This window comes from Perognathus longimembris, chromosome 1 (assembly GCF_023159225.1).
Source record: "Perognathus longimembris pacificus isolate PPM17 chromosome 1, ASM2315922v1, whole genome shotgun sequence".
NCBI lineage: Eukaryota > Metazoa > Chordata > Mammalia > Rodentia > Heteromyidae > Perognathus > Perognathus longimembris.
The window spans coordinates 149,139,122-149,162,444 of record NC_063161.1 but is presented as its reverse complement, the minus strand read 5'-3'; the positions used below and the strand labels follow the sequence as shown (position 1 = coordinate 149,162,444).

The 23,323-nt window shown below is 38.6% G+C and overlaps 1 protein-coding gene across 1 annotated transcript in view; it reads left to right on the top strand.

Annotated features, from left to right (window-relative positions):
* Positions 1 to 23,323, top strand: part of Brinp1 (BMP/retinoic acid inducible neural specific 1) — a 128,112-nt gene that overhangs the window by 68,075 nt on the left and 36,714 nt on the right. Inside the window, exon 4 of the mRNA XM_048352637.1 lies at positions 2,039 to 2,144. Coding sequence (XP_048208594.1) covers positions 2,039 to 2,144 — 106 coding nt within the window. The remainder of the gene's footprint in view (positions 1 to 2,038; positions 2,145 to 23,323) is intronic.

Sequence of the window (23,323 nt, the reverse complement as noted above, 5' to 3'; positions counted from 1 at the left end):
GTTCGATTCCCCAGCACCACATATACAGAAAACGGCCAGAAGCGGCGCTGTGGCCCAAGTGGCAGAGTGCTAGCCTTGAACTGGAAGAAGCCAGGGACAGTGCTCAGGCCCTGAGTCCAAGGCCCAGGACTGGCCAAAAAAAAAGAGAGAGAGAAATGTGAAGGAAGGAGAGATTATTGAGGATAAAGGGAGGTAGGAGAGATATGAATCAGATCAACAAACAAAGAGCTAGCTTCTCCAAGAAGAATCACCTCTATTGGGGAGATTACATTGTTACAGAACTCAGCACCAAGAGATGGATCTTGATGAAGCCATCAGAGTCAGGAGCTGCCAAAGCCTGGTTTTCATTATCGCCAAATGGCTCTCTCCCCCTAGGATGGGGATCCAGAATTGAGATATTGAAGCTGTGTTGGAAGATAATCCTCTCTGTGTATCCTGGAAATGCAGTCAGCCTCCTTAGGAGAGATTTCTCAGACAAATTGTTTGGAGACTTCCAGGACACCATTTTTACACTGGTACTGCTTTCTCTGTGTAATTTGACTCTTGCCACTATTTTGAGACACAGTGGACTAGCACTTGTCTTGCTATCAGATTTATCACAAGCCAGCTACTGCCTCAAGTAGGGAAGCTTTGACCATTTTTTTCTTTTCCCCTCTAGAGTTGGCCTTTTTTTTTCTTTTCCAACAACATCTCCATGATTATCTTTAGTAGAATAACTCTGACTCCATAAAAACTGTACTATAATTCTGTACAAAATGGAACAGATTATCTGTAAAACAAAAAAATGACCCTCCAAAAGTCATTAAATCTCAAATGCTAAACATGTCCAAAATATGACCTTTTTAACTTGTTAGGGTGAGTAAGGATATTATTAAATGTTGCAGGTGCGAAATTTAAGTCTTAGAAAGGGAAAGTTCCTACCTAAGTCTTCTTGACATCTGGAAAAGGGCAGAGGAACTACTTATTAGCTCTTACCAAATTGTTATTTTCTGTAATGAAGGCTGTGTTTCTCAGTGGGATGCTACATAAAAATGTCTCCAAATAATGGGAAGAAAGGTAAGAAGGTATAAAATGGTACTTAGTCTTTCTTATTTGAAGGTTATTTGTGTGTCTGTGCGCGCACGCGCGTGCGCACACATGTGTGTGCATGCATGTACACCAATCCTGGAACATAAATTCAGAGGCTTGTACATTGTCCCTTAGCTTTTTGGCTTTACCACTTGAGCCACAGCTCTGAATCCTGCTTTTTTGCTGATTGGCTGTGTATGTTACAGGCCTTTTTACCTGAATGGATTTTAAACGGTGGTCTTCAGATATCAGTCTCCTGAATAGCTAGGATTATAGCTGTGAACCATACTCACCTAGCTTAGAAAGTTATTTTTTAGATAAACTGTTTTCTACATTATTTGAGCCTTTGAATGCCACCATATCTTGGAAATATATAGCCAAAAGTCCCAGACAAATTTCATCTGCAGTGACAGTGATTATGTTTGTTGCTGAAACTCCTTTTGGAAAAAGGGGATAATTTTACTGTTCTTATCTTAATAACAAGTAGGTACTCATTGAAATTTCCAAAAGCATTTTGTAATCAGACTCATATTTTTCAACACTGACTGTACCAAGTACTTATACCCATTATATATGTTCTACTACCTTCATGGAAGACATCTCTTAGATGGAGTTTGCAGAGTTTTAGAGAACTTAAGTTCTCTAGAGAACTTAAGTTCTCTAACACAGGGTGTATAAATGGTTCAACTTCGATTTAATATTGACTTTCCCCATTGCAAACTCCAGGCTTCACAATTTACTCAAACCTAGAATGCTTACACTGACCTTGTGAAGTGAGAACCAAAGATAGACAGCCAAAGGCTCTCATCTGTGCTGTTGGGCACTCTTCTGCTCTATCAACTCATTGTCAGGCATGTTCTCAGGCTGAGAGAAGGTGCACTGGAGATGGCCCTGGACCCAAGCTAGAAGAATCACTGTTCAGGGTGTATCCTAGACAAGCGCACATTGTCTTACTTGATGTCTGTTCTAGGTCACAGAGACGCGCACTGGGCCACTGGGCTGTAACAGCTATGACAATCTGGACTCTGTGAGTTCTGTCCTTCTGCAAAGCACGGAGAGCAAACTGCACCTTCAAGGTAGGAAAGCCAGTGCAAAGGAATGGGGCCCATGGCAGGGGAAGAGCAGATGCAGCATGAATGTGATGCTAAGGAGAGAGAGAATAAGGAAGGAAAATGAGGAAGATGGACAGAAAACAACAACAACAATGAAAATTACAAATATAGATGTTAGGCAGTTATGATGATATATTATTTTTAGAGACTTTAACATAAACAGAGCATTAAATTCATGATTGTTAATTAGTTTTTCAGATATTAAGTCTGGAAATATAAGCTTCATCTGATTATTTTGATGAAAACGTCTAAACAGTATTATTTATAGATGGCCCTGACCTAATATATATTAAAGTTTCATATCATAGCATCTGAGATTTCAGCATTATTGCTTTAGATTTCCAGTATGCTTTGGCAGGTGTGATTTGAATCCCAAGAAATACAGGGCACTTTATAGAATTTCCAGTTCTCTGTAATTTCTCCTTTCTATATGCTAGTCATTTATAGTTTTAAGTACACACAAACAGAAACATGTAGAGAGACAAATGCATACTTTTAGTATGAAAATGCTCAATGCTGGCTGGGATATAGAAACAAATATGCTCTCATACATGATTACCAAGCAAATATAACCATCACAGGGATACATTTGTTGATATTTAGAAATGTTTGTATTTATTCTATGTCACTCATATGTTAAGTTTATATTAGCTGCTCATATGGATTTATTACTCTGAAGAAAACACACTCTTTAAAACAGTAATTTTATCATTTTTCAAGTCAGATCATATAGACAAAAGAAGATGGGTGAGGTAGGGATTGACAAAGATTCCTGTACAGATGGTGTTGGTTTAAAGAGCATAATTTACAATGTTGTTACAAATAATGTAACTATCTCAATTTTTCACATGAATAGACGAAAAGAATTATGTTAGAGCCATACAATGTATCAGGCAGGTATTGAAATGTTATTTCTAAGGAATATTACAGAATATGTGAGAAATGATTTGATAGTAATTAACAAGTGAAGAGTAACTGATTTAATGTATGTCATGATCTTAACAATGTCAGTGGAGAAGAAAGATAATACTGCCGGGAAATGCCGAGATGTTAAAAGAGGTACCTTCTGATGGCTAGGTTATAGACGATTTATTTTAGGCTTCTACTTTCTTTTCTAACTTTTGTACAATGATCATGTATTAACTTTATAGTAAGAAAGAAAAGACATGCTTTAACTTTGAACAGACTAAGAATGTGACCTTCCCAAAAAGTATATGATAAAGGTGATTCTGAATGTCAGTGGGGGGAAGCTGGCTGGAGATTGGCAGATATTGCTAAGCAGAGCTTAATGTGACTTGGTTCCTTGGCAACGCTTTGATTCAGGTTCTTGTTCTGGGAGACAGCTAGAAAGTGCTGCAGGGAAGGCTTGAGAGTGTCAATGGGGCACCCTGTGTGAGAACCTCTCCAGGAAATGCCAGCCAAGATTGTTTATTAGAGTCACTCTCACACACATGAACACACACACACACACGTGCATACACACATGCCATAGTAACACATGCATGTACCATATAAACCTATCATACATACATACCATGCAACACATATTACACACACTGTATAACACATATACTACTTCTACATACACACATACATCATACAACACATATACAGAATACAGACAAGCATACAACACACACCACAGTACATATATACATACAACACAAACATACACATATAACACCCATATACTCATTGTGAATATAGAGGTGCATGTACACAACATAATACTCTAAGAAAGCCTCAAATACGTAGGAAATAAAAACTGCCTCCATAGGTGATCACATGTACATAGTTATTGAGCTATTATGATCATCTGCTAGGACTATCCTAGACATGTACTAATTATTACCAATAAAGGAGACCATAGAGTTTATGTTTCTTTGGGTCTCACTTCACTTAGTAGGACTTTTTCTATGTCTTTCAATTTTCTTATGAATGTGGCTATGTCATTCTTTCTGATAGAAGCATGGAATTCCACTGTGTATATATACCATAATTTATTGATCCATTCATCTACTGAAGAGCATCTTGGTTGGTTCCATATTTTTGCTATGGTAAATAATGCTACTATCAACATGGTTGTGCTGGTAGCTTTAGTTTGGCCTTATTTGAGATTCTTTGAGTAGATGCCCAGAAGTGGGGATGCTGGGTCATAGGGGAGCTCCATGTTTAGCTTTTTGAGAACCTCCACACTACTTTTCAGAGTGGCTAAACAAGCTTACACTCCGACCAACAGTATAATAGTGTTCCCTTTTGGCCACATGAATTACATAAGATGACACTAAAAGAAATGACCTCCAAAATATGGAAGTAAGTGATTTATCAGTAAGGTTATTGTTTTCAAAATACTATGTGATTTTTTTTTTCCTCTGTTCATCTTCCCTATGATTCCTCTGTTGTCACTGCATTTGATTCTGGTTCCCTGGATATTATATATATATGACTGTCTGAATTAGGGAAGGAAAAGGAAGGGAACATTAAAACTGTGAGACAAAGGGTAAAAGGCAATGCAACAGCAATACTTACAAGACAATATGTTTTAAACTAACTGTACAACTGGAGGGGGTAATGGGGAGGGGGGACGGTGGGACACATATGAGGGAGTGGGTATCAAGTTGGACAAGAAATGTACTTGCTACGTAATGTATGTAACTGTAACCCCTCTGTACATCACCTTGACAATAAGTAAATAAATAAATTTAATAAAAATAATTTAAGAAAAAAAAACGACCTCTTTCCATAGAGAAAATGCTAGAGGGAATCATTTAGTAATTCTGGTTAAGAAGGTGGATGAGAAAGCCAGCTTTGCCTTGGGTGTACCAGCATTTTCAGCATGTCAGTTCATGTTATATCTATAGTCATTTGGTGAATTTATGGAAGTCAGAAAAACTAAAATTTTGATTGGGATTCAACTTGGTAGGATTAATACAATACTACTGTACTCTGTCAAGGAAGTTACTTTTTAATTTTATTTTTATATTTAAATATTTTCACAAAGAAGTTTCCATTCAACAAAGTAGTATATGACTACAATGCATCTTGATCATTCTTCACCTTGATATTGAGCTTCATCATTGTCCCCATTCCTATCAACCCCACCTCTTCCCTCAATTTTCTTAATTTTTTAGAATACACATTGAATTTTTTTGACATTCCCAACTTCATTCCTCGCTTTGTCAAGAAAGTTTTTGAGAATTTAGGGACAATTGGAATCTGAATCACCCTGAGGGTAATGAAGCTTAAGATTCATGATTCTTTATCTCTCTTTTCCTTCCTTCCTTCCTTCCTTCCTTCCTTCCTTCCTTCCTTCCTTCCTTCCTTCCTTCCTTCCTCCTCCCTCCCTCCCTCCCTCCTTCCCTCCCTCCCTCCCTCCTTCCCTCCCTCTCTCCTTCTCTCCCTTCATCCTCCCTCCCTCCCTCCCTCCCTCCCTTCCTTCCTTCCTTCCTTCCTTCCTTCCTTCCTTCCTTCCTCCCTCCCTCCCTCCCTCCCTCCTTCCCTCCTTCCCTCACTCTCTCCTTCCCTCCCTTCCTTCCTTTCTTCCTTCTTTTCCTTCTTTCCTTCTTTCCTTCCTTCCTTCCTTCCTTCCTTCCTTCCTTCCTTCCTTCCTTCCTTCCTTCCTTCCTTCCTCCCTTCCTTCCTTCCTGTCTTTCTTTCTATTGCTGGTCCTGGGGCTTGAACTCAGGGCCTTGGCACTGTGTCTGAGCCTCTCTGTGTTCAAGGCTAACTCTCTACTGCTTGAGCCACAACGCCACTTCCAGCTTTTTCTGAGTAGTTTATCAGAGATAAAAGTCTCATAGACTTTCATGCTCTTGGATGGCTTTGAATGGTGAGCCTCAGATCTCAGCCTCCTGGGTAACTAGGATTACAGGATTGAACCACTGGTGCCCAGCATACCTTTCATTTTTAAGTCTTCTTATTCTAAACTTCTAAACTAGTTTCACACTGAATTTTGAATCTGTTTCCTGCAAAACCAACTATTCTATAAAAGTATGATATTGATTCCTGGAACTCTGCCATCCCCAAACAGAAGTTGATAGGCTGTTTCTCCTCTTTATTGGTCAGAGAAAACCAGGAGGATGGAGTCCATGTCCAGGTATTACACTTACAGAGGGATGTTGAGAAACTGCCATGTGTCTGGAGGAGATTGTCCTGCAAGGAAAGGATGGCTTGGAGTACAAAAGACTTGTCTGAAATGTCTTGCAAAACACATCTTTGGCTTCATTAATATGGGTACAATGAGCCAAGGTGGATCTTGTGTGGAAGTGGGGAAATGATGTACTAAATCCAATACTAGACCCTGGAGATAGGAGCATTAATGCCTTCCAGTCTACACACACACACACACACACACACACACACACACACACACACACACACACACACACACACACGCAAGCATGTATGTCACATTTTTTTTTTTTTTTTGGCCAGTCCTGGGCCTTGGACTCAGGGCCTGAGCACTGTCCCTGGCTTCTTCCCGCTCAAGGCTAGCACTCTGCCACTTGAGCCACAGCGCCGCTTCTGGCCGTTTTTCTGTATATGTGGTGCTGGGGAATCGAACCTAGGGCCTCGTGTATCCGAGGCCACTCTTGCCACTAGGCTATATCCCCAGCCCTCATATTTTTAAATAATTCATTTTAGCAGCCAGATGATAGGCAAAATGACCCAAACCATTGTCAAATTTGCCCCAGAAATAACATGTTCTTTCAAAGAAGACAAGGTTCAAGCAAACCATAAGTGTATTGAATTTCAATAGATAAAATTGTGGAAGTTGCACAATAGCACATTACCTAAGGACCCCTACTGTGAAGTCAGTGAAGTTTCTTTGAGAGACAGACATACACAGGACAAGTTCTGAGGATGAGTGTGAGGCAAGGTCATAGCTTCAGAGATGGAGTCTTTCTGAAGAGGTTTTCAAGGAAATTAAAAACTTCTTTGAGACCAAAACAGAGCCATCAGTGATGAGAAAGACAAGATAATCTTTCTAGTTTAAAATGGCTTCTGCAGCATGCTAATGAACAATGCTAATTTGAAAGCCGTGGCTAGTGTGGAAGGGCTTTTCAGGGACAAGAAGCATGATGGAAGGGGAAGGACACCCAGGATATGTTTGAGCAATTATGTAGGAAGGTGTAGTGTAGATTAAAGGTTGGCAATGGTTAGGAGACTATTGAGTTCTCAAAATGAAGTATCATGGATTTAGAACATGAAAGTGGCACATGGCACAGAAAGAAATGGACATACCTATGGGACATGATGACCAGGATGTGGTAAAAAGACCCCTAGGAATTCAGAAAATTGAGTGACTGAGAAATGGGGCTGTTGCAGAGAGGTTGGACAGGCAAACTTCTGTGTTTCAAGGTAATGGATAACATAATAAGGGTAATGGAAGTAATACATAGCATTATGTGAATTCAGAAAAGAAGTAATTTGTTCTGTCTATCTAGGAGGAGAAAGCATAAGGAGAGAAAAGATATCTGAAGAAACGAAAGGTGTTTCTTAAATACAAGTTAAAATACTATCTTAGGATTCTTGAGTAGGCTGGTATTTTGTTCAGTGCATCCAAAAACACTACGAATGTAGAAAAGGAATGAAACTTGTAGGACATTGAAACTGAAGTTCCTTTTATCACAACATACTATTAATAGAATGAAAATGCAAGACTCAGGAGAGAAAAAACATTTATAATATACATATCTGACAAAACTCTGATACAAAATAAAGAATGTCTATACAATTAGTGACAAAAATGCTTGTATAAAATATATATTTAAAAAAACTCCTATACAATCAGTAAGAAAAGCCTGCCTGTCTAGTAAGAAAAGAAAAATTTGAGACAAAAAGGCTCTTCAAAAAATACTAACATTTGAAAAGATGTTCAAATTCTCTAGTTTGCAGAACACATACATTAAACCATAACTTAATATTATAGCAGAGTGTCAAATGAAAAATAAAACCTGACAGAATTAAAGGGTGATAATATGAAGCAGAGGGAGTTTACACATATTGTTTATGGAGCATAAATTAGTCACAAACATTTTGGCAATCTCTTGACAGTATGTACTAAAAATTGCACACACCCTCGTCCTGTGACCCAGAAATTCAAACGCCTACAGATATGACAACATAAATGTGTGCAAGTTCACCAAAATATGTGAATGTGCATAGCATATATATTCAAAATAATGAAAACTAGAAATATCAAAATATCTACCGAGTAAATAGATGAATACCTTCTCACTACCATACAGTAATGAGAAGTAATAAATCAGTATTTTATGCAATAGTATGGGAAAACTCACAGACAGATGGCCAAATGTGAGTGAAACTTAACACAAAGCAAGATTGTATCTGGCAGGATTTTATTTTTGTACAGGTTTTGAAATTATAAAAACATACAATTGTATCAGAAGTCTAGAGAAGTCTTAAACTTTAGGGGAGATGATTGAGGGGTGACGGAGAGTAATGGAGAAGTAACAGGGGTCAGTAGTCCTTTTATAGTTCTTCACCTGGAGAGTAAGTAGCTCAGGAGTGTGCTCACCTGGCAAATTCATAGAACTGTACACAGTTTATTTGTAATGTTTGAACTCTTTATGTATACTCAGCATTCATCTAATATTATGCTCCATCTGAACAGCATCTGCAATGATAAATCATGAATCAGGTAGAGGCATGTGAGGTTAGGAACTAGTCTAGCCTAGCTTGAGGGCAAAGTATAAGAACTGAGATCAGAAGAGACAGTACTAACAGATAACAGATGACATTGATTCTGTGCTATTCCACATGGCCTGGATGATACCATTCGGGGTATACCATTCTTAATTTGTAATTATTACCAACTTGTATCAATTGTATTTTTCACCTGACTTCTTTGAATAAGACATGTATTATAATGCATTTACTTTGTAGGTAATAAAATAAGGATTGAGAGAGATTCCTCACTGAACAGTGGTGGAGTTGAAATTTTCATTTGGACAACTTGAGACAGTTCCTCTTTTTCAGTATTATATGGCTTTGTATACCTTTATTCATCTGCTCATTTGCTTAAATACACTGGAAGGAACCATTCTGCAGAAGTTTATTTGGGTAGATGGAGGATAATAAGGATGACACCTTAATGACCTTGTGGTATTTAATAAAATGGTCATCAAAACAAGGCAAAGTACAATGAAGTAGGAAAAAAAAGAAGATGGAGGAGATGAGAAATAAATGAGAATACATAGGTCACGGATATGATCAGAGGTCATTAGTAGTCTAGCAGCCAAAACTGAATTAGTAGTAATAACAATGTCATGATAACTTCTTGTGTTTCCCTTTCACTCTTCAAGAAGCCCATTGTCTATTTTACAGACATTGTCATGTAATTCAATCTAGCATCCATCTGGTGAGAGTAGAGCTCTGCCTCAGTAGCTCACTGATGTGGAAAGAGAGGCAGAGAGAATATTTTGCTGAAATCTTTGGATGATCTAGACATTTATCCAGGCATGCATTCACTCGTTCCCTCTAGCATTATTAGTTGAGCTTCAATTATTTGGCAAATGCTTTTTTAAGAACCGGACAGACAGTGGTGAATGAGCTTACCCAAATCAATTTGGAGCTTACACTTAACCTGCCAGAGTAAGGGTGCAGATGGTATACAAGTAAACAAAGAAAAGTGTTTTCTTTACACTTAGAGAGATAACCAGGTAACAGGTCATATAGAAATTTGTTGACTGTGTAACAGATTATAGATTGGATTTGATTCTAGAATGAAATGAGAAACCATTGCAAATTTAAGCAGAGGAGAAACCTGATTTAACTTCCTTTGTAAATGGATCTCTGTAGCAATTGATTGAATAGAGAAGACTCTTAGGGACAGTGCTGAGAAGGTGCCCAGCTAGGAGGCGAGCATGCTTATTAAGGTGGGAGAAAAGTTGTCTTTGACCATGGTAGTTGCAACAAATATGGTGAAATATGATTAAATGTATGCATGCATTTCAAAATGCTGCTGCGGTAATTTGGTATTGCACTGGAAAATGCTTTTGAGAGAATGAGAGAAGTCAGGGGTGATCTCAAGGTTTGGGCGATACACACTTGCAATAGGAGAATCACTGCCAATTAACATGGCAAGACTGTTGAAGGAACTGGTTTTGATGGGACATGAAAAGATGAATCTAACATGGGAATGTCTAGCAACTACTCCAATGTTGTTAAGAGTAGAGATTTGGAAGATCAGAGGAGAGAAGTTGGAAGACCAAATACTTTACAAAACACTATGCAATGATGTGAAATGGGACAGAGAAAAGATAGAAAAAATAGTGTATACAGGAAAATTTTAAAGTACCGTTTTTAAGTTTTAAATATAAGTTCTATAATTTTTAGGTTTTGTAGTTCAAGTAGAAAAGTTGGGAGTGAGTGAGTGAATATGTTTTCAAAACAGAAAAAGGGGCTGAGGAGTAGCCAAGGAAGGAAATAGAGCCAAATAAAGAATATATTGTTTTTGTTGTTATTATTATATCTTCTGTTTTGTTTTGTTTTGTTTTTGGTAGATCAGAGCTAGTAGTGAACTGTACTCAATGCTGCTTGTAGAATGGTTAAGATGAGGACTGAGAACTAAGCATTGGATTGCAAGCCATGGGAACCACTGGGTGACTTTCATAAAAATTGTTTCAGTGAACAACTGATAGTGCGAACCTGACTAGGATGAAATAAAGAGGAATTTGTGTCAAGGTATATCACTGTTAGTGACATAATAGCCTATAGTGCTGAGAGTAAAGTGACTTTTTTTCTTCTTTTGAAATTTAGAAACAACTAAAGTTTTGACTATGGAAGCTTTGTAATTAGGGAGAAAATGATGCTGCAAGGCAGAGAGGATTTGGGGATCAAAGTTGGATGTCTAGGTCTGGAGCCAGTTTTTGTGTATAGCTTAGAATCTTTTGCCTTAGTAAAAACAATCTCTGTGAACTGAGGGAAAGGAGGCAAAATGGGATCATGGATCGGTACTATTCAAAGTTCCAGTAATTTGTTGAACTTCCTGATTACCTTTCATAAATTTCAAGTCATGTTAGTTCTTCAGATGTTATTATCTGTGAAGTTGGAATACTTTTTGTAATTGATGGTATGTCCACTTATTTGGTACGGTATTATTTTCTTAGTGTACTTAAAGCAATGGTATGTTTGCACTGAACAGCATCTTAGATTTAATGGCATGGTCTATTTTCCTCTGTGTAAAAGGAGGAAAATTATTAGTTCATTCAATTTATAAAAGAGAGAGAGAGTGAGAGGAGGGTGACCTTGATTATAAGATGGAAGGTTACACCAGTGGGTCAAAGAGAAAGCTTAAAGACTGCTTGGTAAACTGGAGCCTCATCCTTCCTCTAGTGGATGTCCAGACAAGAATACACTAGATGGATATTTTTACTGAGTTTGGTCAATCTTTCAATGGCCATCAGGAAAGTTCTCTCATTTCCATTCTCCACCCCTTGTCTTACATCCACTCTCCAACTTACCATTTCTCCTCTCTCTGAATTATTTAGGTATTTTCCAAGCCAGCCTTCTTCTTTATGATCTTATACCTGCTGACCCATTGTAGCATAGCAGCCACTGTGGTATCTTAAGGCCAAAGAAAGCTGTTTTTCTCTACAGAATTCATCACTTAAGCCAGGCTCTGGGGATTCTCTCTATATTCCTAGCTACTCCCGAGATCCTGATTGAGGAGGAGAACAGTTTGAAGCCAGTCTAGGTAGGCAAATCTGAGAAAGTCTTATTTTCAATTAACCAGCACAAAGGCAGAGGTATGGCTCAAGTGCTAGAGCACCAACCATAAATGGATAAAGCCAGGTGAGAGCCCAAGGCTCTGAGCTCAAGACCTAAGGCTGGCACAGCAAGCAAACTTACACACACTAAAACCGCCTTCATGTCAAACCCTTCAGAGACTTCCTGGAGATATTGGTATAACATTTAGATATAACTTAGTACTTAAGGTTATTTGTAATCTAGAACTTGGCCTATCATTTGTTTGTTTGGGGCAGTTCTGGGATTTCAACTTAGGGCTTTGTGCTTGCTAGGCAGAACCTCTTGTACTGAACCATATCTATAGCTTTTTTTCTCAGTACTCATTACTTTTGAGATAACATCTCATTAGCTGGGATGATAGGTGTTTGCCACCAGGACTCTTCTGTGGAGATGGAGTCTCACCGACTTTTCTGTCCGGACTGGCCTAGAACCATGATCCTGTAGACTTCAACCTGCCATGTCTCTAGGATGCTATAGGCATGTGTCACTGTGCCTAGCTGTTTCTGGAGAAGGTTTGTGTCTGATTCTGGCTTTGGACTGCAACGCTCCTGATCACAGCCTCCCAAGTAGTTACAATTTCAGGTGTTTTCCCTTTTGTTTTACGTTGTCTTATTATACAATCCCAGCGCATACCCATGTCTACACTCCATCAGCACTATGGAGTTTCTTTGTATTTTCTTATAAGCATCCTATTTTAAAATGTAAATAATTTTGTATTTGTACCTTTGTACATTCTTTCTCCAATTTTTAACTTTAACCTTTTACATAAAAGTTTCTCTCTCCAGGCTGGGGATATGGCCTAGTGGCAAGAGTGCCTGCCTCCTATACATGAGGCCCTGGGTTCGATTCTCCAGCACCACATATACAGAAAATGGCCAGAAGTGGCGCTGTGGCTCAAGTGGCAGAGTGCTAGCCTTGAGCAAAAAAAAGAAGCCAGGGACAGTGCTCAGGCCCTGAGTCCAAGCCCCAGGACTGGCCAAAAAAAAAAAAAAAAAAAAGTTTCTCTCTCCCCCACTTCCCAGTCTGTTAGTATCCTTGTCCATTTTCTTCCCTGGAACTTTATCACACAATGGTGTCCTCATCCCACCACTACTATGACTTCCCCATTGACACACGGATCCCCAGTGCCTCTCTCTCTACCACAATATGTAGAACCTGGCTTGCAGACACTGCTCAGCAAACACTTGCTGCTTAAAATAATTTTAAAGACAAATGAAAAGACAGACCAGTCCATAGTAGTATGTATTTTTTCACTCTAAACTCTTACAAGTCTTATTCTAGGGCTGGGAATATGGCCTAGGGGCAAGAGTGCTTGCCTCCTATACATGAAGCCCTGGGTTCGATGATTCCCCAGCACCACATATATATAGAAAAAGGCCAGAAATGTTGCTGTGGCTCAAGTGGCAGAGTGCTAGCCTTGAGCAAAAAAGAAGCCAGGGACAGTGCTCAGGCCTTGAGTTCAAGGCCCAGGACTAGCAAAACAAAAGTCTTATCATATTGAATTAATTTCAACCTAATGATCATCTCCTGAGAACTCCAGGACACCATTCACTTTACTTCCTTGCATGAGCCTCATTCTTCAAGTGTGTTATGCCTTTTCTAGTGTTGGATGCTGAGAGATCCAGACGGAGGTGGCACAATTGAGTCTTTTACCTTCAGAGGATCTGCCTGGTTCTTTTGCTCTTAGCCTTCACATTTGTAGCATTGATCATTTTCTTCTACTACCAAGAGATCCAACATGGAATAGTGGTTTTAAAAAGTGACCCTGAACTTGGAATGTCTTCAACTAAATTATCAGCACTACTTTGCTCAAAGAATGATCCCAGAGCCTCTCTTCTTTAGCCACTTCCTGTGGTTTTTGATACTTACAAGTATTATGCCTAGTTCACCTTAAGCCTTCAGACAATTCCATCTTATGGTGTGCTATCTTTATCAATGCACTGTCTGCAAAACCTGTGTTTTGTTTGTCTTTGTGTCCTGCATGGCATATGTGCTTGGCTGATATCAAGTGCTTGTAAAAACAAGGTGCACTAGCACATGCAGTATTCCTTACTTGGTCAGAACTCAGTAAATCAATCCATAAAATTTTAGCAATTATTTGTGGAGCATAAAATATCCCGAATAACCACTGTGTTAGTCATGGTGGAGAATAATAGTCTATAGTTAAACCAAACACATAAGTATAAAAAGGATACTTGGATCACTTGAAAGATAAATCTCAGTCTGTTTATGGCTTCTTGTGGATCAACCAAGTGACTAATATTATTCTCAGTGGTCTGTATTCAGTGTACATTAATCCATCATTTTGGATTTATCTTTCTAAAGTTCAGTCAGATAGGACTGACTCTTGACTAAAACCTTTCAATGGATCCATCAGGTCTCTTGATTTTAAGAACTCACTGTTCAGCCTGCTATTCCAGGCCCCCCATGATGGGACCCCAAAACTCCTTCTCAGATTCACGCTGAAGACTGTTGGAGCAATGTCATTGGCGTGTTTCCTAAAAGTATGAACACTGATCTGCTAAATGAAGGTCTCAAGTGATGATAATGACCAACATTTGCTATGGTATCGATAATTTATTCCAACTACTTCTTTTCTTTGGGGAAAGACTAGAGTTTGAACTCACAGATTTATATTTGCTAGGCATTTGCTCTATTACCTGAACCACATCCCCAGATCTGTTAGCTTTGGTTGATTTTTCAGATAGAGTCTCAAAATTTTCCCCAGAATGGTCTTGAGCATAGCTGGAATTGCAGGCATAAGCCACCAATATCCTATGGTCCTAACTCTGTCTTCTTTGTTCCCGACCTTGCTCTCTTTGCCCATTTTTATTTTCTTTTAGTGATGTCCATGTCCCCATCTCTACTAGGTCTTCAAAAACTTTTCGAAATGGTGCCCTTTGTGCTTATTTACACATAACACGAAACTGCATAGAACCTTCCTCTGGCTTAGGAACATTTTGATTGTATCTGTATTGAAGGATGAGTTTTTGAAATTTACTTATTTTTGCAACATAATTATGTTTGGATTTTACTTTTTCTGTTAGCTTAGAAAGATTTTATTTTAAAGGGATTTTCTTTGCCTTGTCCATTTTTGTTTCATAGTTTTCAACTCTGTGCTACAGCTATAGAAACTATATATCTTTATTGAATTGAGTATTTATGATTGGTATTAGGTAAAAATGAAAGGTGAAACATGAGAAGGAGTTGGAAAGGAAGGAAGAAGGGGAAAGGAAGTACAGACATGAGGGAGAAAGGAAGAGAAAAGGGCTACAGGAAGAGAAAGTAGAGTAAGAAGGAACAGACAGGAAAAAGTGTCAATCATTTCTTTTCTCTGTAGTTACACATCTCAAGTAGAATGAACATGAACATGGCAGCACTAGATTATTACATGAATTTTAGAAGTAAAGTTTGAAAAAGGACTTGAAAATAAAATAGAGCTGGGAGTCTTTACCACTCCTTTCCTACACAGGGAGCAGGAACTGTTTCTCTTTTTCTATTTCTTCCTCCCTTATGTCTGCTATGCTAAAAATAAATCCTTGCTAAATGTTGAACATTGAGTCCATATCCATTGACCTAGGATTTCATACCACCAACTACGAGTTACTAATCAGGTTCCCAATTACAGAAGTGAAAACAAAAATGGAGCCTCCAAGAGGTAATGGCATCTCTGTCCCACTATCCTGACACTTTCAGTTCTTACAGTCAGTGGCTTCAAAGTTACTTTCCTCCTCTTAGACTGTTCAGCATTAGCAGGATAGGCCGCAGACAGGGGGACAGTGGAAACATTCCAGAGGCACAAGGTGAACAGGTTCTTCTTCATAATGCTGCCTCCTCTCCTACAACAACCACTGTCAGACAAGGCCTTGTCACGCCAGGGTAAAGCACTAAGCAAGTAAATGTTGCCAGAGCCTGCTCTTGTCAGCAGCTTCGGGGTAAGTCCTCATGAAGAATTAACCCAGGGTTACAGGCACTGGCTCCTGAACATGAACTGTCTTGTTCATTTAGCAGTGGTCTGGGAGGCATAGGTAAAGAATCCATGGACCTGCTTTCCTGGGGATTTCATGAAGTCTGTAAAAGAAAAGGATAGTGCTGTCACAGGAATGGGGTTTCTAACTTGCACCCAGCAACCTCTTCCTCATATTGAAAGTGCAACACCAGCGTCAGAGCAAATCTGGTGTGTAGTGAAGATAGGTTCCTCACAGATGGCATCTTCTTGATCTGATCTCATATGGTGGATTGGAAAACAGAGCCCTCTCCAGTGACTTATGAAGGCATTATCTCATTCATTGTGGTGGAATTCTCATCATTTTACCATGCCTTAGGACCTAGCTCTAAATACTCTCACATTGGGAGAAGGGTTCCAGTATAGGAATTTGGGGGAAGCACCTACCGGCAGATCATAGCACTTCATTTAACTTTAAGTGATTTAGCTTAGGGTAATTATCACTTAAGTTTACACAGGATCAGATTGAGTCCTTGAAAACTAAAATAACTTGACTGTAATTATACTAGGAATTATGATTTGTCAGTATCTAAAAACTAGAACTTTTCTTCTTATATTATTATTATTAGTAGTAGTAGTACAACTAGCATTTGTAGTGCTCAGGACCAAAGCCAGGGCCTTGTACTTGCTATGCAAGCATTCTGACACTAAGCTATATCCTTAAACCAAAAATAGGATTCTGTTTTAAAACTGGAGAAATTACCTTTGGGTTGTTGTTACAAAGGAATTGCCATTTAACAAAGCAGTTTATGAGTATAATATAGCTTGATTAATGTTATCCCTTCCAACATTCTCACCCACCCTTACTCTACCCTTCCCTTACTCTTCTTAATTTTGTATCCTACAAAATTGGATTCTTGACTATATTTTCTCCACTTTGTTCTCTTCATTCATCCCCCACTTTCCCCTTGACCTCATTCTACCCCTTTTGAGTACCTGCCTCCTGCTGTTTGCGTTGGCTGAACTTTGATGTTGCCTTTCTAAGGAATTATACTATTTGAGCTCTCCCTTGAATCTACTGTATTTTAGGCATTTCTATTAGATCTTTAACTAGTTAGTTATGTCTCTAAATTTGCCTGGGAATCTTATATTTTATTATTTTTAATCTTGCCATAGTGCTGTAGTTTAAACTCAAGGCCTTGTGCTTGCTCAGCGTCCTTGTTTCAGTTTTCCACCTTGGCTGTCTGCAGACTGACCATCTGCTATGTGTCAGCCTCCTGATTAACTAGGATTACAAGTGTAAACCACAGGTCTGTAGAATGGAGCTGAGAATACATACACACATACACTTCACAGATACTTGATTTTGGAAAACATGCACATACGAACAAAGATGACTGGTGAGGTAGCAATATCGTATGGTATTTATCCACTATTATGATGTGTTCAGTAGAGAGCTCTTTGCTATCAATAGCTCATGTATCAATAACTCATGTAAGCCTTCCTTAGTATACCTGAAAATTGAAGTTCACAGAATAAAGTAAATGATCATCTTGATGTTCAAGTAGCAATTTGAATCCAAGCCTGATCATCATCTTATTCTTATTTGTTTTTAGTTTTATACTTTTGTCGGTTGTAGGATTTGAATTCAGGGCCTAAGAACTGGTCCTGAACTTTTTTGCTCAAGGATAGTATTCTACCACTTTAAACCACAGCGCCACTTCTGGTTTGCTGGGTAATAATTGGAGATTAGAGTCTCAAGAATCTTCTTGTCTAGGCTGGCTTTGAACCACTATCCTCAGATCTCAGCCTCCTGAGTAGCTAGGATTACAGGCCTGAGCCACCATCATGAGGCTGAGAACCAACAGGTTTATTGAGAGTTTTTAAATATCTTTCCATATTGCAGCACCAGCGACCCTCATACCATATGCTTTTTATTTGAGAGACGATGATTGTTCTAACATCACTTGGCAGCCTGCATTAGAGATCTGCAGCTATTCTTACACACTCAGATGATGTGTAACCAGGAAAGACAAGCCCCTCCTCGCCAATGCTTTAAGAATCACCATGCTTTAAGAATCTCTGGTACTATAAAGAGTATCAACTGTGCCTTGAATAAACCCAGAATCTGGAGTGGAATTGACTCAGGCTTGGAGAGTTAGGAAGTGGAAGATTTGAGCAAGGGAACAGAGTGAGCTGATGTTAAGAGAAGAAACATCAGGCAGTTATGATGGTATGTGGATACATGAGTTTTTTCCCTTCCACATAAACTTGTGGAAATCCTGACAGATACACGGTTGATTTGGCAATTTTTTGGTGTACTTAACAACTGTCCTGTCAATACCACTGATTATCTGAAGATCAGGCACCAAGCTAGCCAAAACCTAAATAGGTACCCAAGATAGTTTATTGACTCCCTATTGGTTTGGTCCTTATTTTCAAAAATGGAGTCAACCCTTATTTCCCTCATAAGTCATCTTAGATTTAAGTTCTTCTCTTGCACTTGCCAACATGGCATTTTATATGAAACTTTATTATATTCCAGAGGCATTCTGTCCATAGTAATTTGTAAATAACTATTGCTAAATTGTAATTCTCCCTGAGAGGAGAAACCATATGCTTTTAATTTGTTTCTTATTCATTTTTCCTTCTTGCAGTGTCTAGCTCATAGTAGGTGTTTAATAAATATTTAGTGACTTAAATTAGCTTGAACTGAGTCTTGGCTCTGAATCTTGTATGTTTCACTGTGATAAAATGCACACAACATAAAACTTAAGATTTTAACCACTTTGGGATGTATAACTCTGTGACATTAAATTCATTTACAGTGTTGGGCAGCTAACCTCACATTCCAGAACTTCATTATCCAAATGTAAATTTTATGCCTATTAATCAGGCTTTGTGCACTCTTTCTCTCTGGATGCTGCTTTCTATTGCTGTTCATTTTCCTGGTTTACGTATTTCAGGTTCACAGGCACATACAGTATGTGACTTTCTTGTGTTTCCCTTCTTTCCATTCATATTTACAAAGTCCATCCATCTTGTAGCCTTTATCAGGGCTTAATTTTTTTATGTCTGAATGAATACTGCATTGTGCACATATTGCATATTTAGTTTTATCTCTTGCTCATCAGTTGATGGATAGTTGAGGTTAGCTCCACCTTTGGATTATCGTGACCCTTGCTGCTGTGAACATTTATGAATAAGCTTTTCTTTCACTGCCTGTCTCCAATTGTTTGGGATATATATATATATATATATATGTGTGTGTGTGTGTGTGTGTGTGTGTGTATGTATGTATGTATGTATACACACATATGCATAGGTATGTGACCTAAACTGCTTAATCACATGGTAGCTACATGTTAAAATGGTTTGGAGTAAAATTCACTGCATTTTGCATTCAATTTTGTGGTTGCAATATTTTTTCCTTCTTTGTGGAGGATTATGTGTCCTCAAGTATGTTCTGACAGGAAGAGTTCACTGTCTGCCCATGTGACATTGCACCTAGCTGCGTGATTTTTTTTTGCCCAATGGAATGTTACAAGACATAGTGTATGCAAATATTTTTGGGAGATAGTGCATGGTTTCACTTTTCACAAGAAGAGCATATTTCTAGTAAATACTACCCCTTTTGCCTCAATCTGAAATAAAGAGGGTATGTAGAGCAAAGCCAAAGCATAGACCACAGGAAACATGAGTAAGAAATAAACCTTTGTAGCGATGAACTACTAGGATTCTGAGCCTGTTTCTCTACATAGTAATGTAGCAAAAGTTCACTAGTACTGAAATAAATATTGGATGAAATATCACAATTCCACATTTATTTCCTAGGGACTTCTCAGTTCCTTAACTATGCTAATGTGTGATAAGAGTCGGGAGATGGATTGAGTTCTCATAGCTTGCTGAGTTTGAGCTTGGGCACACTCACAGATATGTGATTTGGGGGCCAACACTTGGACAAATGATTGAATATTACAAACTAGTCAATTTGACCCACAATAAGATTGCCAACATCTTCTCTTACAAAATCAGGGAGATTTCCCTTATTGCACTTACTGAAACTTTATAGGTAGCCTAGGCTGGCCTTGAACTCATGATCTTCCTGTCTTTTTTTGCTGCCTAAGTGCTAGTATGAGACTTCTTTGGAGAGGAAATAAGAACAACCAATAGACACATGAAGAAATGTTCAACATCTCTGGCCAAAAAGAAATGCAAATCAAACCCACATTGAGATTCAACCTCATACCAGTTAGAATGGGTATTATCAAGAAAACAAATAATAGTAGATACGGGCAGGAAACAAACAATGGTAAATGCTGGCAGGGATGTGGCCAAAAGGGAATGCTACTACACTATATTCTTTTTCTAATTCAGAGCTTTCTTAGTAGTTGTCTTTGCAACTAGTAAACTTAAGTTAAAATAGATTCAGGTTTCAAGTTCTAATAATGGGAATAAAAATACATTTTCTGCTTGTGAGAGCTGGATGTAAAGAGGCAGGGCTTAATAATCATAGAATAGAGAACCGAAATCCTTTTGGAAACATATTCTACCTAAATGCACATTTCATTTAAACACATTTTCCTGGTACCCACTAATGCACTAAATGACAAGGGAATAGGAGATCAATGCCTCCTGCATTCAAGCATCTGTCAGGCTAGGAAGAACATGAATATATGAGCATATAATACAATGCAGTAAGTGTTTCTATTAGAACTCGAGATAAGTGTTAGGTGTTTGGGGCTGCCAGAAGAGTAGGTCCATGAGACTTTGTATAGCCCACAGAGAAAGCAACAGAAAACACAGCCTGGACAAGAAATGACATCAATTGAGTCATGTTCATTATTCCTTTGTATTATTTTTAGATTTGTGCATGTGTAATTTACATATAGCCAAGTTGATCTTTAGAGAAGATCCATTCAGTAATTGTAAGAATTCCACACATGTGTTTAGTCCTATAAACTCCACCAGCAGCACCAAGATATAAAAGAATCTATTTAACTTTTGAGCAGCGCTAAAAAAACAACTTTTGGTGAGGAAAGTGATAGTTAGAGATGTCTCCTGGGTTTGTTGAAAAGTGTGCAGTTGACTGAACTCCATGTTACAGAAATGACTGTTATATCACTGTTGTAATTACTTTCAACATGCCATGTGAAACCGTAGCTTCTTTTGCTGATGATCCTCTTGTATCCCCTTCCCGTGGTTGTGTCCGCGCTATCACTGTATCTCATCTGCGTACACTGGCTACTGTATATACTGGTTTTAGAACTAGGGAAGGGAAGGGGAATATCAAAATTGAGGGACAAAGGATAAAAAGACAAACGACTCCAAGAGCAATACTTACAAAACCATTTGGTGTAAACCAACTGAACCACTCATGGTGGGAGAGGGAAAGGGGGAAGGGGGAAGGAGGAATGAATGAGGAGGTAACAAATTGTAGAAATGTACCCATGGCCTTATGTATGAAACTGTAACCCCTCTGTACATCACTTTGACAATAAATAAGTATTAAAAAATTAAATAAAATCTGACATAAGGATTAAAAAAAAAGAAAAGTGTGCAGCCGAGAAAGTCAGAGAGCAAAGTCTGAAGAGGAGCCAGTGCAAGGTGCTTAGGGAGCAGAGGCAGAACAATGGCAGGGAAGGAATTTGCAGTTTGTAGAGAGGAACAAGAGATGGGTAAATGAGGAATTTAGAGATGTCCAATAATGCAAAGACTGAAGTGTATGGACTCATAAAAGTAAGAACTTTGTTTTTGTTAATCATGAATTGTCAAGAAGCATATTCTGACCTATTCTTAAGTCTTGAAGAGTACCTTCCTGTGGAGATCTTATGAAACTGAATAGAAAATTATGTGCGTACTCTTGATGTTTGGTGATTTTATAGTTTAGACTATATTCCCTTTTTCCAAGTTGAAACTGTCATTTGGGTGCCTGCCTGTTTCCAATCCTTGTGTTGGTATATAATAGTCTTTAGTTTTGTTATTATTTTTGTTGTTGTTGTTAATTATTTTGGTGGTGGCACTGATGATCCAACTCATGGTCTTACACTTGCTAGGCATACACTCTACTACTTTAACTATACCCCTAAGCTTCTGTTTTGTGTTTATTCATTTTTGCCTGCCTTCCTCACTGAAGGTAAGTTCTGTAAGAGCAACGAGAGTATCTCAGTTCCTTGCCCTTTTTTTCACATCTTGGAAGACTGTCCAAGACATACTAGATGCCAAATCCATCTTGGCTTAATAACAGAAGGGAGGAGTACCACTGCATCCACTCATGTAGAAAATAAAAGTTGAAGCAAATCTTAATGGCCATTTCATACAGTTGTTGGCACACTTGCTCTTTAGAGGGCCAGATGGTAACTGTTTTAGACTTTGTGGGCCACATGGTGTCTGATACAACTACTCTACTCTTCCTTGTGTATAACTCTGTTCAGGAAATTTTATTTACAAATATAGCCTCAGATCAGCTTAGTCCATTGGTCATAACTTGCCAAATCCACATCTGTCAGATTTGGCTAGATAATATGATGCTAACAAGCAATTCCTATATCAATGGTTTGCAAAGATGAATGCTTGCTTCTTATTCTACATGATAGTAATAGTCTATGATGGTTCTGTTTCTCTGGTGGATTCTGTCTGAGCCCCTGTTACTCTTGTGCAAAGGGAGTCCATGAGCTCCTGTGCTGGTTCTTAAAGTTTCATTCTGGAAATGACATACCATTCACACTCATTTCCTTGGCAACACATGGCATAAGAAACTGGCTGAGTCCAGAGGTTGGATGTATTGTAATCCTAAAGTGAGATCATTTGGGTGTGGGGAGCACTAGATTTTGAGTACCACATTTCACTTGGACCTTGACATCAGCTAAAGGGTTCCATGTCCACTTTCAAATACTACTTGTGAATCCCTAAGACATCGGTTTAATTTTCTTAAGCTTCTGGTAACCAAAAACATTTTAGCTTTATCATCCTGGATCCTGTCTACCTATATTTTTCACATAATTTGATGTCTGTGCCTTGAGATCCTGCAGAATAGGAGGCAATAGTTACACCAAGAGGAAGCATGTCCTAATTCTTACGTACAGGAAGTTAGAACCAACATTTTCTCCTCCAGGTAACTGCCTTTCTTCATTTCCCAGAGTGTAAATGACCCATCACCGAGACAGGGCTGAACTTCTGAATGAGATCATAGCCTTTTTGCCCTTTCTGCACAGTTTCACCCGGTGAATTATCGTCTTATTTTCATTCCACTCCAATGAGCTGTCAGCGATGGATACTGTAATTCACAGCAATAGAAACACAAACAGATGGGTAATTGACCTGCATGCCTTCATTACACTGGAGTTCAGCATGGCTATGTGAGCCATAAAGTCCTTTATCTGCCAGTCTGAAATCCCTGGGCTTTCATAAAGAAGAAAATCAA